Source organism: Ascaphus truei, chromosome 7, assembly GCF_040206685.1.
Source record: "Ascaphus truei isolate aAscTru1 chromosome 7, aAscTru1.hap1, whole genome shotgun sequence".
NCBI lineage: Eukaryota > Metazoa > Chordata > Amphibia > Anura > Ascaphidae > Ascaphus > Ascaphus truei.
Genome location: NC_134489.1, coordinates 64,896,200 through 64,912,353, shown reverse-complemented (window position 1 = coordinate 64,912,353; position 16,154 = coordinate 64,896,200). Strand labels below are relative to the sequence as shown.

Here is a 16,154-nt window from a genome sequence, read left to right as displayed (position 1 = left end):
TAGAAATTACATTATTGGCAGCCAGAAAAACCATAATGTTACAATGGATAGAGGATATACAGTACCCCCTAACATGGGGATGCTAAACAAATATTTAACACAATTATTCATGTTGGATAAAATGGAAACTGAAGCCAATAAAGAGCTAAAGACGGAAACATTATTTTAAAAATGGGATCCCTTTATTGAAATGTTACCAGACAGGGGCAAAGAGGTTGTAATGCATGTGTTTGGCCAAACATCATGGTATTTACATGAGAAGCCCAGAAGGTGAGGAAGGTGGGGGGGGGGGGGCGAGATGAATAAAACCTCTAATGCATGTTATCCTTAGATAAGATTAGGATGTATAGCAATTAAACAACAAAAGGAATTGTGGGTAATGTGGAAGAGGTACAGAGGGAAATATAAATCAGTGATACAATGCAGATAGGACTGACTCATTGATTTAATACTTCATTTAGGTTTTGTTTGTCATTTTCTAAAGTAATATGTAATTTGAATATACCATTACTGGCTTACTGTACTGTTAAATATAAATGAATATTGTAAACACTGTAAAATGGTATTTTGTGGTCTTGTTGAAATGTAATATGTTTTGTTATGGAAAACGTAATAAAACATTTCAACACTAATTTTTTTTTTTTTTAAATTCATTATTGATTATTCCTCTTTGTTTTTACCCCTCGGTCAGAGCAGGTCAAGTTCCATCAAAAAGGTTTTAGTAAGATCTGTTTTCAAAATAGAATGTGTTTACATCATTGAGCATTCTGAAAGCTTCTTCTAGATAGTATTGTCTGTTAATTACTACAGTTCCCCCTCCCTTGTCTGCAGATTTTATTACCATATTTTTATCCTCTGCTAGTTTATTCATGGCTTCTATACTGCACTGGCAGTGATGGGAGCTTTCAGATTTAGGCCGGGAGTATGCTGCCGCCGTTGCTACGTGCGCGTACTTGCATTCGCGTGTACGTCAAGCACTCTTCCCTGTTTGGTTATTGAAGTTAGCCAAGTGCCTGCGCGCCTAGCAACGATGTAGCGCATTCACGCAGCAGCATTTTGAGGAGTCGAGAGAATTTGTGATTTCAGGTGACTGCCGCGTGACTTCAGCGTCACGTGAGCTGGTTTAGCCAATGAGGAAGAACAAGCTTCGTGACGCCCCCGCATCGCCTCCCCAATCTCCTGCAGCCAAGTGCACAGACCGCTGGGGCTGCAGGAGTGCGCGCAGTTGCGCCTGTACAAATAGTATAAGCTCTGCCTTGGGCTACAGCCCCAGTCACTGCGTGCACACGTGAGGTGGTGTGCCTGGTGACGCGTGCACCAGTTTAAGCCGCGATCTGCAGTCCTAGGGCCACGATGGGAAGCGCGTCCAAAGAAGAGCAGGGGGAGCAAAGACAAAATTTTGGGCGGGGTCGCCGCCATGACGTCACGCGGCTGGTTCACCCTCATTGGCTGAACCTCCGCCGTGACGTAGCCAGCGCTCGGTCGCCACGCACATCTCTTGTCTTTTGGCAAAGGTGGCCGAGCTTCACGCTTTCTGCAGGCGTGAGCAGGCAGTGACTGGGGCCGGCCCCATAGAAGGAAGCATCTTGTTCGCCCCGCACACGCCGTAGTGCGCACAGCCACGAGCAGTGGGGATGAGGCCTTACAGTTTAGGGAATCGGTAGTTCTACCACAGGTGACCATAGATCACACCCCCAAACTATTTCTGCTGTGTTTGAGAACGGTGGAGTGCTCCGCTGCCTCTCTCCTATTGGTTGAAGTTCAAAACCTTCAGCTAATTACAATAGTTTGGCTGATTTTGGAAGTGATCCGCGTTTTAGGGAAGCTATCACTTTATGCCCAGGACATACTTGAAAACGAGTGGTAACTCTCAATCTATTACTTCCTGGTAAAATATTTTATAAATAAAATAAATAAATTATCGCTTCTGTTTTGTGGACAAAACACCTAGATTTTATTGAAGCTTTCGTATAAAGGGACAAGGGATTCAGAAATGAAAGACTGAGTTATATATACTAATATATACAGTACGAATAAACATTATGTATATATTGGTACAGGGGTGGTCAACTCCAGTCCTCAAGGGTCACCAACAGGTCAGGTTTTAAGGATATCACTCACTGATTCAGCACAGGTGCTCAATCAAAATGACTGAGCCATCTGTGCTGAAGTAGGAATATCCCTAATACCTGGCCTGTTGGCTGCCCTTGAGCACTGGAATAAGCCACTCATGTATTGGTGTATATATACGAACTAGTCCAGGAATACAAGTCCACTTATTAGTAAAATGATCTTTGTATATTTAAAATTGCATCACATATGGTGCTTTCATAGGAGGTGCTCACTTGCTGGTAAGATCATGTATTGCACATTGATAGAGGAGCTACTGTAAATATACCAGTTTTTATGTGCCAAATGGACCTTCTAGTTCTGGATAAGGTAGTATTGGATCGCCTCAGTATCATCTATGTCATCATTTCCTCCAATATTACATTTTTGAAGCATTGCTATACCAAATAACTTTGCTTGCAACAACTATATATTAAAGCAGGGGTCGTCAACGCCAGTCCTCAAGAGCTACCAACAGGTCAGGGTTTCAGGATCCCTGCTTCAGCACCAGTAGCTGTCTTCCTGAGCCACTAATTGAGCCACTGGTGCTGAAGCAGGGTTATCCTGAAGACGCAATCCTTTTTTTTCTCCCCCTCCCCTCTCACTATGGCTTTTATGTATCCATATAAATAAAGGAGGTATATAAATCATATGTTACTATTCTGCTGTTCCTTCCACTTTGCAGGGACTGTCAAATAATATAAAAACATTCCAGTCTCAATGAGTTAACTCCTATATGAACAATTTCCATCACTGCTATTTTTTTTCCTGCAACATCATATTTTTGGAGCAGACTTATTTTTTATTCTGTTTTTTTTTTAACCTGTAAACACCAAGACACTACAATCATGAAAGACAGCAGCTGCCCTACTGTGCCATGGACAGGAATACATGATGAGACAGGCGTGTGCAGATACAATGTATAGAGACGGTGCTAGAGGGAGATGTGGGAGGGGGCAATAATAACGTCATTCTTTATTATGGAGAAGAGACCGATGACTTCATCTTTACTGTAGATGACTACATGACCCGATGGAATTTCCAAAAGCTGCTGTCAGCCCCCGTGTTATTATGTAGGATAACTCCCTTTCCTATCGCTATTGGGATCTCCGGCCTCCCTGCAGCCTTCTGCCCATCCCACCTCTACCCCCAACCCAGCATGGCGCGCTGGCTGAAGTCCCCTGCATGATCTCTCCCGCACCATGCATCGTTTTTATGGTCGTTCTTCGTCGCCATGGGCAATTTCGGCTTGATGGTGATGCTGCTACATTTCCCGGCGCTGCTTATGAAAGGCCAGGTTGTTGCATTGGAAGAAGAGGCTGGCACAGGGCTGCCTAATCACCAGCATGCCCAGTTACCCCCAGCTCCTCTCCCAGCACCAGCAGGTACTGTGCAAGGGATTGTCCTGTCTCCAGGATGCACATCAGAGCAGATGTTGATGTGCTGTCGATCATTTGAGAAGCTCTGCGATTCTAGCACTAGCTTGCCACATAGAAAAAGAATGATACAGGGTCACATGTGATTGATTACAAGTGTGTAAAATGGCTGGCCATGTTTGGATACATGCATTAATATTATTGTTGTTGTTTTAATGTTATGTATTAGCTGCCGAAGGGAGCAGCCATGCCTTGTTTGCACTGCATGGCAGACAGAAGGGGGATACTTATTTTTTCCATAGCATTGCTATGTGTACATAATCATGGACATTTTCAGGCACAAGTAGAACTTGCAGCATAATTATTTTTGGTTTGAAGGTGCAGATACAAGTGGGCTGTTAACTAAAGTCTTGCAAAAGCAGTGCAAAGGAATTGCACCTGATTTAGCAAATTGCTTTAAATTATATACCTTTTATTTGATAAATCTGGGGGAGAGGGGGGGGTTTGCTCCTGTTTTGCAACTCGTGAGATTTTAATAAACAGACCCCAGAAGATCTTAAGTTGCTGACACAGGTAGTATTCGAACAGGGTTCACATTTTACAGAATTACTGTACTATGACCAAAAGCGTTGCAGTTATCAGGCAAATTAATTGCATCAGAGTTATCAAAGAAAATAAATCCTATTGATTTTAAGGGGCATTATTTTTTATTCATTGATACTTTGGTAAAGTTTTGTTTGCCCTAGAATGGCACTTTTGACTTGATACAAAGAGGCAGATTCTTTAAACTCCAATTTTGGGTATCTCACCCAAACCGGCCTTAACTACCTATCAAATCCGTGGCAGTAAAACCAACAGTCCAGGTTGCATTGCTTGCTTTTGTTGTTGTTATAGGATTGAAGCAGGGCGGTCTGTGTAGCTGAACTCCATTAATTTCAGCTTCGGGGACCCCCTGCTTCCCGAGACACTTACCTCTAGCGGATGCCGGTATATCTGCAGCCAGGTAGCGCGTGTGCCGATATATCTGCAGCCAGGGAGCGCGTGTGCCTAACGAAATGGCGGCGTTTAAATGTTTCGCGTCACACGGGCCGTGACGTCATCCTTTGCGGCTTCAAATGGTCCGCGTGACCAGGTCCTTTAAACCCCACAGCGATACCTGCACCTCCTCTGTATCTCTGGAAGTAGGAGGGTCCCCAGAGCTGAAATGAATGGGGTACAGCTCCAGGGACCCCTGCTTCAATCCTTTAACAATAAAGCAGGAAATGCAACATGGCCTGATGCTTTAACGCGAGATCGAGGTGCGATACCCAGCATCAGAGACTGATCAATCTACCCCTCAGACCTTATTGTCTATTGTTGCATTGTACTGCAGTTGTGTTGATGGTTGTTTTTGAAGCAGCTTGGTCTTAAATATAACGTAAATCTTTTTAAAATGATTCATCATTGGTTCTTTATTTAAATGACACTTGAATTGATTATTTTTATTTGATTAATTGTTAAAAGGAGCATATTAAAAATACACCCATCGAATAGCACTAAAAAAAACATTAACGATTGTGCAACAGTTTAATTACACGTTATTTGATCTAAGAAATCTGCATTTTCAGGAACTGCAAGAAATCCATAAACTGATTTAACAACCAGAGCACAATATATACGTTCATTTTAATTGTGTGATTATAATTTTACTTTGAATTCTAATGCAAAGAATAGAGAAAAAAAGCATGTGCAGAATTCTACAACTCGTGTTCAAATTGTAAATATACAATAATGAAATATGCATCGAGCCAGAAAAAACCCCACAAAGTGAAACATCCAATACAGCCTTACAAAATAAAAGAGATCTCCAAAGATTCATTGTAGGCTGTGGTACATGTGAACAAGAAGCCTGTGATGTTTCAAATGCTGGGCAGACTATGATTTCATCCATGAAGAACTCTCATATTGGTTACTTATATGGTATTACAACCTACAATGAATCAACATTTTACCAAGACCAATATGGCTACTAGAACTTTAAACTATAACATCTAAATGAGTATACAATAAAAAAAAATTATAATGCCAAAATGTTGGGGAAACTAAATAATTCATTAAAGACACAGCATTCAACATTTCAGAGAAATAACAAATAATAATAATTTAACCTTTTTCTCCATAGCCATTCTGACACAAAGACACAGACTGACCAGCAAACACACACAAACTAACCCGCTCACACACGCAGATGAACTCATCCACATATCTCATGTATGTAGGTGGGAAAGGAGGACCATCAGGAGCAGGTGTGCTCTGAGACAGGAGCAGGTGTGCTCTGAGAGATGCTGCCATTGGGAGATGAGCTTCTATACTTTGGCCTGAATTCCCAGCCTGGTCCCAGAGGCCATCTGGTTCCGTTATTACTGCTTCAGAGGCAGCAGCATTCCAGCTTGTCTGAGGATAATGGTCCCTGTACCAGTTTGCTCTGTTCCCATATATACCTCCCATAAAAAAAACTACCCTCATCTGTGTCAGCGAGTATGAGTGTGGGACCTGGGATTGTCTTGCAAGGATGGGGACTGGGAAGTAGGAAATGCTGAAAACCACAATTTTAATTGCAACAAATGACACTAATGAAGACTATGGGGCCTATGCAGAGAGCAGCGCTAGAATAAATTGGAGAGTTTAAGAAAAAGTAGCTTTAATGGAGATTTTTTTTCTCCATATGCAGAAATGGGCGAAATTCGCAATTTATGGCATGAATGCGTGTGGCGAGTTTAAAAGGGAGAGATGCGCGCTGCAGAAAAGTGAGAGAAAAAATAAATTTTCCCTATGGCCGGCGAGCTCCAGCTTCTTGCCAACTTTTTTTGGTGGAGGTAATTGTAGAAAATCGCGCCATTTTCTTGGCGCGAACAGCCGCTAGATGGCGATCGCGCCTTTCTGAATTCGGATATTTTTAACACTGGCGAGATGTAGGTTCTCGCCAGCCGCGCGGCGAGATTCAAAAATAGAAAAAAAAATGCCGCGTTTTTCGTACCTCGCCATTTTCTGCTGTTTTCTGCGCAAATTTCTCCAAAAAATGGCGAGATTTACTTTAGCGCTGCTCTCTGCATAGGCCCCTAAGTGAGGTAACCGTGCCTGTGAAAAGTAACCGTTCCATTTTGTAATTGTTAAGAAGAAAGATCATGCCTAATAATAAAGAGGCCACATTTTCTTCTCGCCCTGATAGAAAAGATACATTAATGTCAGCTACGTCACAGTCACTTCATGTGTGCCCCTGCGGTATTGGGGTAAGGTGCATTATTGTGTTATTATGCTGTCAGCCGCAGGCAGCACACACGTTTACATGACAGCGGAACCACTTGTTTGTCATGTTAAACATGAATTTGCTTTTAATAAGCTAAGAGCATACCTAATGTTCATCTGATAAGTCTACAATATTAATATACAGTATCTCAGTCTGGCAGTGTAAACCTGGAGCCTACAATATTAATATACAGTATCTCAGCCTGGCAGTGTAAACCTGGAGCCTGCAATATTAATATACAGTATCTCAGCCTGGCAGTGTAAACCTGGAGCCTACAATATTAATATACAGTATCTCAGCCTGGCACCGTGTAAATCTGGAGTGTGAATTATTGGACTGTAATTGGTCTCTGGCTGTGATCCATAATGCAGGGGGGTGTCAACCACAGTCCTCAAGGCCCCCTCCCACCCCCCAACAGGTCAGGTTTTCAGGATATCCTTGCTTCAGCACAGGTGGCTCAATCAGTGGTGCATTGGGCCACCTGTGATGAAGCAGGGATATCCTGTAAACCTGACCTGTTGGGGGGGTCTTGAGGACTGGAGTTGACAACCTCCCTGCATTATGGATAGCAATTTGTTTTCAGTTACATGTGTGCAATGTGATGCCTTCTGTAATGCATAGATGTAATAACTGGATCTGGAGACAGTAGATCTTGCTGACGATTGTGATAGCTTTTATTGGACACACACAAAACATAATATTTTATATTGTTCCACTCATGTTCAAAACAGTCACATTTCCCTTTTGTGAGATTTCAGACTTGATATATTGATATATTGAGAGGGCATATTGTTGAAAAAAATTATTGTAACACATCTACGTGCACTATTTTAATTCATGCGCATAATAATTTCGCTTAGCGTGCAACAGCTTTAGTAGATAATTAAGAAATTGCTCACGGGCCATTGCTGTTGTATGCAATTTTTGTTTTATATGCTTATTTTAAGGCAACTACGCAAATAAATACTAGGCATAGGTTTACATTGTAAATTGCAGCATGATACTAAATCAGTGCATTCGTTTATAAAGCAATGTTGCAACTGTTATTAACCTTTTTGCTGTAAAGGCAGTTTCCTTGTGTGATGCCAAGGGAATTTTTAGATTGTTACAATTAAATGCTTAAACAATAAGTGTCACTTTTTATGCTAGTAACACATGCACCTTTTTCATAGCCAGTTAAACTTTTATTTGGTCTTGGTTCCAAGTGCAGTTTAGGTCATGTGACTAGGTTTGCCAGGTGTCTAGAATTTAACTGGAGTGTCCTGTATTTACAAACTCTGTCCAGTAAAAAATGAGAGGTAATACTGGACATGTACAGTATGTGTATTCCGGTATTACCTCTCTGGACATAGTGACCTGACTGGTTTGGGGGTCGAAGGATTTTGCTGAGCAGGGCTGTTGCTAGTGGGCTGGGCAGCTTCCTCCATCCTGATTTGCTGCATTACCCAGCAGCAGCCAATCAGGAGGAGGTGTCAGGAGCCTAGGGGTGGGGCCGAGGAGAGGTGGAAACGGCATGGAGCGGAGAGAGGGGGTGCGTGTGTGCGTCACACCTTTCACTATTGTGTCTTCTGCAATCTCTGTCATATACAAAAAAAATAGGATTAAAAAAATAATTTGCTGATCAGTATTCAGTATGTACAGCTGTAGCGGATATTATTGCACTCATTACCAAATGGGATGCATTAACGCTACTGCAATATTCATTATAATTAATACCACGGCTCCATTGAAAATAATGTTATTTCAGGCGTTAACGGGGTAATAACGCCTGCTACATCTGTAATATGGCATCTACATTTTGTCTGAATGGGCCTTATCGCACACACCATATACATCTTTATTATTTCTACTCTAAGAATAAATAACATTCAACATGTTTTCCTTTTTGTTTAATGTATTTCCATGAGAAAAGTGTGGTTGGTACCAAAGTAGCATTAGACAGATTTTTACAAACTGCTATTTTCACATGTGATTACTGTGACTAAACAATAATGCACCCAAACGTGACTTATATTTTCTGATAATAAACAACCAGAGCAATGCGATGAGTCACTTTGAACGATCGCACAAAAGGTGAAAATCTAGATTGCCCCTTTGGAACACAGGTCACATAGAAATGTTAGATTCTTCTGCGTAAGGGTAGAGGTGCACTTTGATGCCTCCCTGGCACAATTTTATTTTTACAAATATGGTAAAACCCTAAATGAGAGAGGGCACTACCAATGTGCATCAAAGGTAACACCATATTTGTGGGAATAAAAAAACGTGCCTGCAGGATCGTGTGAATTAAACGTGTTCAAAGACTATAAATCTAGATGTATATGCATTATGTGTTTACGGAGTTCATTCATAAGACCCTTCAGCAATATTTTAATCATACAGGCATTGAGGTACATTTTATTGACAGGGCTGAACCCTCTTATCAATTAATGCTGCTCATTATTTTTTAGGAACAAAATTGTGTCTTTGAGACCATGTCACTGTGACCCTCCCCCAACACCAAATAAATATAACAGTCCAATATCTATATCTTCAGTGGCACACACAATGCTAAATAAACAAAATGAAGCAAACATTAAGTGAGGAATTAGAAATAGATATAGTTATTTTTGGTGCCAACAAGTGTGTGTGTATATATGTACATGCAGGGTGTCTTACCTTATACGGAACGCCCTTCCCTCTGCAGCATCGTGTTGTAATGGTGATGCAACGCATTGCCAGGACAACGAATTGTCACATTTCGCTGTCATGACGCTGCAGAAGGAGGGTCCCGCTTCCGGCATGCCACCTTGGGCCCCGCCAAAGGTAAGGCCATCCCTACACACACCCTCCCAGTCCTTACCTTGGGGTGAGCAGCAGTGTGGTTCCACGCCAGTTCGGGGACTCCCCAGCTCCCTCCTCCAGCTCTCCCCTCTCCGGCGGAATTTGGATCGCGGCACGACAGGAGAAGGGAGCGTGGGCCCGAAGGCCCAGGGCCCAAGGCAACCATCTTGCTTGCCTTGACCTAAGGCCAGCCCTGCAAAATTAACAACAAAGTATAACAAATGGGATCGGCCCTCTAGCAGGAAGCTTAAACCAGCTGTCAGCATTTATTGAATAGCAAATCATAATAGAATATGTAACAAATATACAAAAGCAATACATAATGGCAAAAATAAGAATAAAATCAGGTCATATAATATGCAACGTTCTCATCAGGTATTATCCATATAATTCAGACAATAGTGAAGGAAAACAAACATACCCCCACCTGTCACAAAGGATAAATACCCTCAGACCTCACAGCCCATGTTTAATATGCCAACTGCAGGCTTCAGCTCAGAGGCGCGTACACATTGATATCACCATTAGGAAAGTTGGGGGGGGGGAGTTAACTCATTTAGCACTGCTGTATATCACCGACCCATATGACATAAATAATTATTTAATAAGCCAAGCCCACAAAATCTATATCATCATCATTACCCCACGCTGATTGCTGTAGACATTTGTCCGATTTGCTAGACATCAAAGCAGAATGATTTTCCATAAGAGGTGTCGGGGTCGCCAGTAGAGTCACACAATCATAAATGGGATCAGCCAATGGGGAGATAGAGTAGGAATATCGTGAGCAATATAAACCTCAGCAGAATTAAGGATCAGAAGAATACAAATAGAAAAGAGCCAAAAATGCACAAAAGGCAAGTGCCAAAAGGTGGCGGGAAACCAGAGAAAAGGGAAAACTAAAATCTAAATAAATAAAAATGTCCATAGGAATGAAAAAATATGGTCATAAACTCCAACTACAGGGAGTTTACTTATTCATCTGAATAAGGAATTAGATAATGTCAGTGTGAGAGACAAGGTAAAATCAGAAAAAGAGGCAAACATAAAATATATGATGTCGGGATTACGATTTTTGGTTTTAACCAAAAGACACAAACTAACACGAACGACTGATCATCTTTCACTTCAAACTGTAAAAAAAACGGAAATGGAGCATCATTTCTTATTGAGTTCAACCTTTTGTAGCAGCCCACCTCAAAAAGAAAAAAAGTGAAAGATGGCGCAAAAGAGCAATGAATAAAAATATATATATTTATAAATTGAAAATAAATAATAGCAACATTATAAAAGAACAATAAGAAAATGCATAATATTTGTATGAAAAATAATAAAAACAAAGACTTTGCCTGCTGAGTCTGTGACTGCTGCTGATGTGGCAATAGTAGTGGTAAAACCACTGCTGTTCTCCTGCATAAGGCCTCGTCCAGGGTGGGTAGAGGCGCGCTAGCGCTCCAGCGCTGCACCCTGCTCGGCCGGGCGACTCCTGGCCGGCTAGTTGCGCACGCGTCTGGGGGCACGGCCTCTACGTCATGGAGCTGGTTCGCCCTCATTGGGCGAACCGCTCATGTGACGTGCTTGCGAGCGGCAAATTCAAATTTGCTCGCTCGGCAAGCGGCTGAGCGCCGAGCAGGCGCGCCCGCCCGCTCATGCAGGACACGTACATTGTTGCAACGTGTCTAGCGTGAGCGTGTGTGCCCGCTTAGCGCCACCCTGGATGAGCCCTTAGCCAGGAATCTTCTCCAACTGATGTTACCAGGTGAGTGGAGGGGGGTGCTTGTGCACTGCCTTCCTCCTTGGCTGCTTGCTGCTGCTGCTGGCTGGTGCTAACTCCTCCTGTCCAAGCTCGGGAAATGGTGTGGGGCGTCAGTAATCGGTTGTGACCCTTAGCCCGTATGTGGAAGATACAGTTCAAAGGCTGGTTGGTGTCATGTTGCTTCAGCTGGTTGTTGGCTGATTACGATTTCAAAGAGCTCACAGGGATAGTTTGCTCTCCTTGTAGATGGAATCATGACCCTCAATAGGCTCCTCCTCCTACGCGTTTCGCCAATTGCATTGGCTTCTACAAGGAGAGCAAACTATCCCTGTGAGTTCTTTGAAATTGTAATCAGCCAACAACCAGCCTGAAGCAACGTGACACCAGTCAGCCTTTGAACTGTGTCTCCCACATACGGGCTAAGGGTCACAACCGGTTACTGACGCCAAACTCGCAGCCACACACCATTTCCTGAGCTTGGAGAGGAGGAGTTAGCACCAGCCAGCAGCAGCAGCAGCAAGCAGCCAAGGAGCAAGGCAGTGGGTCGTCTGAGGAGACCACCCAGGAGATAACCTCTCCATCACAGAAGCGCGGTCGAGATTAGCGAGCTGACACAAGCACCCCCGTCCACTCACCTGGTAAACATCAGTTGGAGATGATTCCTGGCTTATGCGGGAGAACAGCAGTGGTTTTACCACTACCATTGGCACATCGGCAGCAGTCACAGACTCAGCAGGCAAAGTCTTTGTTTTTATTATTTTTCGTACAAATATTATGCATTTTCTTATTGTTCTGTTATAATATTGCTATTCTTTAGTTTCAATTTATAAATACAGGCATACCCCGGTTTAAGGACACTCACTTTAAGTACACTCGCGAGTAAGTACATGTCGCCCAATAGGCAAACGGCAGCTCGCACATGCGCCTGTCAGCACGTCCTGAACAGCAATACCGGCTCCCCACCTGTGCCAAAGCTGTGCGCAAGCGGGGAGACTATAGAGCCTGTTACAAAAGCGTTATTTACATCAGTTATGCACGTATATGACGATTGCAGTACAGTACGTGCATTGTAAAGTGGGGAAAAGGCAGTGCTTCACTTTAAGTACATTTTCGCTTTACATACATGCTCCGGTCCCATTGCGTACGTTAATGTGGGGTATGTCTGTATATATTTTTAGTCATTGCTCTTTTGCGCCTTCTTTCACTTTTTTTCTTTTTGAAGTATCTGCACACTAAGGATTGGTTATCCTTAATCAAAGAGGCTGCAACTTTTTTCAGCATTGAATAAGGATATTAGACCCCCCCCACACAGAGACTGGACTATATTAATATTGTTCAAATTTTGTTGGCTGACACAGGACCCATCAGTGCACTCCTAATTGGTTCATGTCACACATTTTTATTTATTTTTAACTATTTATTTTTTATCTATTGATTGATATTTGATTTTAACTTGGATTTATATATTTAATCATTTTGTTTCTGGGCTTTCCATTAGCCACGCACACCTTATATAAAACGTCAGTTCGATGAGACTCATTCCAGGTTCATTCCTACATTCCTACTTGTCCATCCCGCACAGACTAACAGTTTCCTTTAATCACTTAGTATAATTTGTGCATATACTTTGGAGTGAATACATCAGCGCACCAGTTTTTTCGTTTGCATTTTGTAGCAGCCCAGCCCAGGTAGGAGACACAGGCACTACACGGGGTGTATGGAAACTAAACAAAAAAACAAGAAGCACTGATTTTACAAATAAAAATAACCTGGGGAAACTGGAATCCCTCATATGAAATTTTGAATAATTGTGTGTGCGTTTACAAAATGTAAAAGCAAACAGCAAAGACAACCCCCAAATGAAGAGAGAGGGCTCCCCACTCCTACTGTAGTCTGCAGGAGTGATGGGGAATCAGCTATTAGTGGAGGTCAGAGGAGGGAGCAGGGACCCTACCATACACTACTTTTCACTTGTTCACCCTTCCACTCCCAGGACTTACCAGTTCTGCAGCCCCAGCAATGGAAAAGCAATCTGTTGGTATGATCTTCAGTCCAATGACATTTTCCAGGTTTCCAGGGCACTAATCACTGCCCCTCTTTCTTAGTGCTGCTTCACTGCCCTCAAATTGACAGGGGTTATAGAAAGAGGATCCTGTGGCTCCAAGTCACACAGCCTGAGGCTTGATGGCACTAAAGATCAGCCTGGGGCAAAACTCCTCCATCCTTTGGTGCCAGATCAGGTAAAGATGTTAATGTGCACATTTTGCAGGGGAGGAACCCTCCTCCTCCCTCTGACCCACAATGACACTCGATCTCCCCTTTCTACTGCAGGGATGGCATTATAGCAGGACAGCCATTATAGCCGGACATTGTGACTTCCTATTGGACGACCAGGTTAACCATTGTGGCTTTTATTTTAATTTCCTAGCACATAGAAAGGTAAATATCTCAGGACAGTGCGGTTCAGCTCCAGAGGACCCCTAGGTCCAAATACTGCCCAAAAAGACATTTGTAAAATGGGAGGATTGCTGCTTTAAGCAATAGATTTTTTTTGCAAACGCCTGGTAATGTGTTACACAATTTTTCATTTTGTCTGCATTTAAAGCAAAGCAGCAAGCCACACTAATCATTTTTTTGGCATAATCTGAACCCGGAGTTGTACAATGATCATTTGATCCCCTATCTGCCTGCGGCCCAGCTAGGTTTCAGAGTTTACTGTTATCTATCGAGGTTTTTTACTGATGAAAAAATCCGGAATATTTGGGGGGTTGTGTGTCAAAATCTCAAAAGCTGCAAAACTGGAACAAAAAAAAGTAATAATTTATCAAAGAAATTGTTCCATATGTTGCAATGTGTTTTCTGCTTCAATAACTATGGTGTACCATTTTTTTGTTTACACACACACACACACACACACACACACACACACACACACACACACACACACGCTTCTTGTGACATTGGACAAGTCACTATCTCCTGTGCCTCAGGCACCAAAAACATAGATTGTAAGCTCCACGGGGCAGGGACCTGTACCTGCAAAATGTCTCTGTAAAGTGCTGTGTAAAACTAGCAGCGCTATACAAGATCATATTATTATTATTAATAATAAAAATATATATACTGTATATATATAACGGTGGAGGTTTTCTGTTGCCTTTTTCACCCACCATACATTAAAATGTAAACCTACCCAGCCTAGAAATATTTCAAAGCAAGTATAAACCAACCTCACACTGATGATACCCATCAAGGTTGAAACATGTCTGTGAGTGGTTTGTACTTGCATTGCTAATCCCATACAGTGTTTAAAAGCTGTGTGAACAGCGATACATCATCTTAAATGGGCTCCATGTGAATGGATATTCCAGGCAAAAGGTGACACCTTGTGTGCTCATTTGCATGTCATTTCCCAGAATCCCTGGCTGCAGTGGAAGCACTGTATCCGAGGTGATAATAGTTGAAAGGCAGAGTTGCAGACCTGTCTAAGACATGTGAATGTGCTCACAAGTGATATTCTTTATTGGCTATATGCTAACGGTGGAGGTTTTCTGTCGCCTTTTTCACCCACCATAAATTAAAATGTATGATATAAAAACAACCTTTGAGACAGGGGGCCGGAAATAGCATTTTTCATCTCCTATGATTGCAAGAAAAAAAAATGGAAAGAATTGCTGAGTTAAACATGTTTTTTTTTCTTATGTCTTTTTTTTTCCCTCCTCAGTTTTTACCCTAAAAGTTCAAGTAAATGACCTCATCAGTCACCAGTATCTCCGCAAAGCAGTTGTTGAGGTGTATGTGAACTACACCAAAACCAATTCTACAGTAACTGGAAGCAATGGAGCAGTGTTAATAAAAGTCCCATATAAGCTCGGTCTAAGTTTAACAATAACTTCCTACAAAGATGGCTACATGTTAACGCCACTTCCATGGAAGACTGGAAAAATGCCCAGTAAGTACGGTTTCTCTAACATTGAATTTTTCATGTCCTCTTCATCACATGTCAGAAAATGTTATATTTCTATTGCAGCAAAAACAAATATACTGTAGTTAGAAAATAGCAGATCTTTATCGTTTAAAGTACCCTCATTATAATTGTATGTTTTATGTTGCGAACCTATAAAGTGGAATCTGTACATTTTCATTTATAAATAAAGAACTTGCTATAAGGTAATGTATTATTTATCACTAAAAGGCTAACAAGTCCTGGATCCTGAATTAACATCATATTAAGGGACAACACTTGATAACAAATAACCTTATGGTTACCATTCATCACTGTGATTTATTTGCTGACCTAGCAGAGTTATTCTTCACCACCAGACACGACCTGTATTTTTCTTCAAAGACTTCCACAGTACCTGAGCAGGCTTCTCATTCCTGTACAGTGTGCTTACTGTCCCAAGGATTACATTATGGAATAGTTTGCTAGACTTTCTCAAGTCACACAGAGGACATCCTTGCTTAAAGCTGCAGTTCAGTCTTTTTTTTTTTTTTTTTAAATGTATTTTTTTAATTCAATAGTTTCATGTGGGCAATCTCTAATTACCTAAAGAACTGTATAGCTGCAGGTCAATTCATTCTCCATGTATTGATAGGCAAAATTTGGTGACATAATTAGTGAAGGGATCTGTTTTTCTTCTGCTTCTGTCTCTCAGTGGAAGCTCATGAATATTCATGAGCACTCCTGCACTGACATGTGCTAGAGGGAGGGCAGGGCTGACAAAGGGGTGTGCCAGGGCTTGTGACAGGACATGAAGGGGCAGTGCCTTAGCAAATGGCTGTTAAAATAGAATACAAGAAA

At 42.0% G+C, this 16,154-nt stretch overlaps 1 protein-coding gene across 1 annotated transcript in view; it reads left to right on the top strand.

The window, feature by feature from the left end:
• The first annotated feature begins 3,021 nt into the window (after positions 1-3,021).
• The window catches only part of FAM171B (family with sequence similarity 171 member B), a 46,181-nt gene continuing 33,048 nt past the window's right edge, over positions 3,022-16,154 (top strand). The window contains exons 1-2 of the mRNA XM_075608870.1: positions 3,022-3,494; positions 15,075-15,302. Of these exons, the coding sequence (XP_075464985.1) occupies positions 3,344-3,494; positions 15,075-15,302 (379 nt within the window). The 5' untranslated portion in view covers positions 3,022-3,343. The remainder of the gene's footprint in view (positions 3,495-15,074; positions 15,303-16,154) is intronic.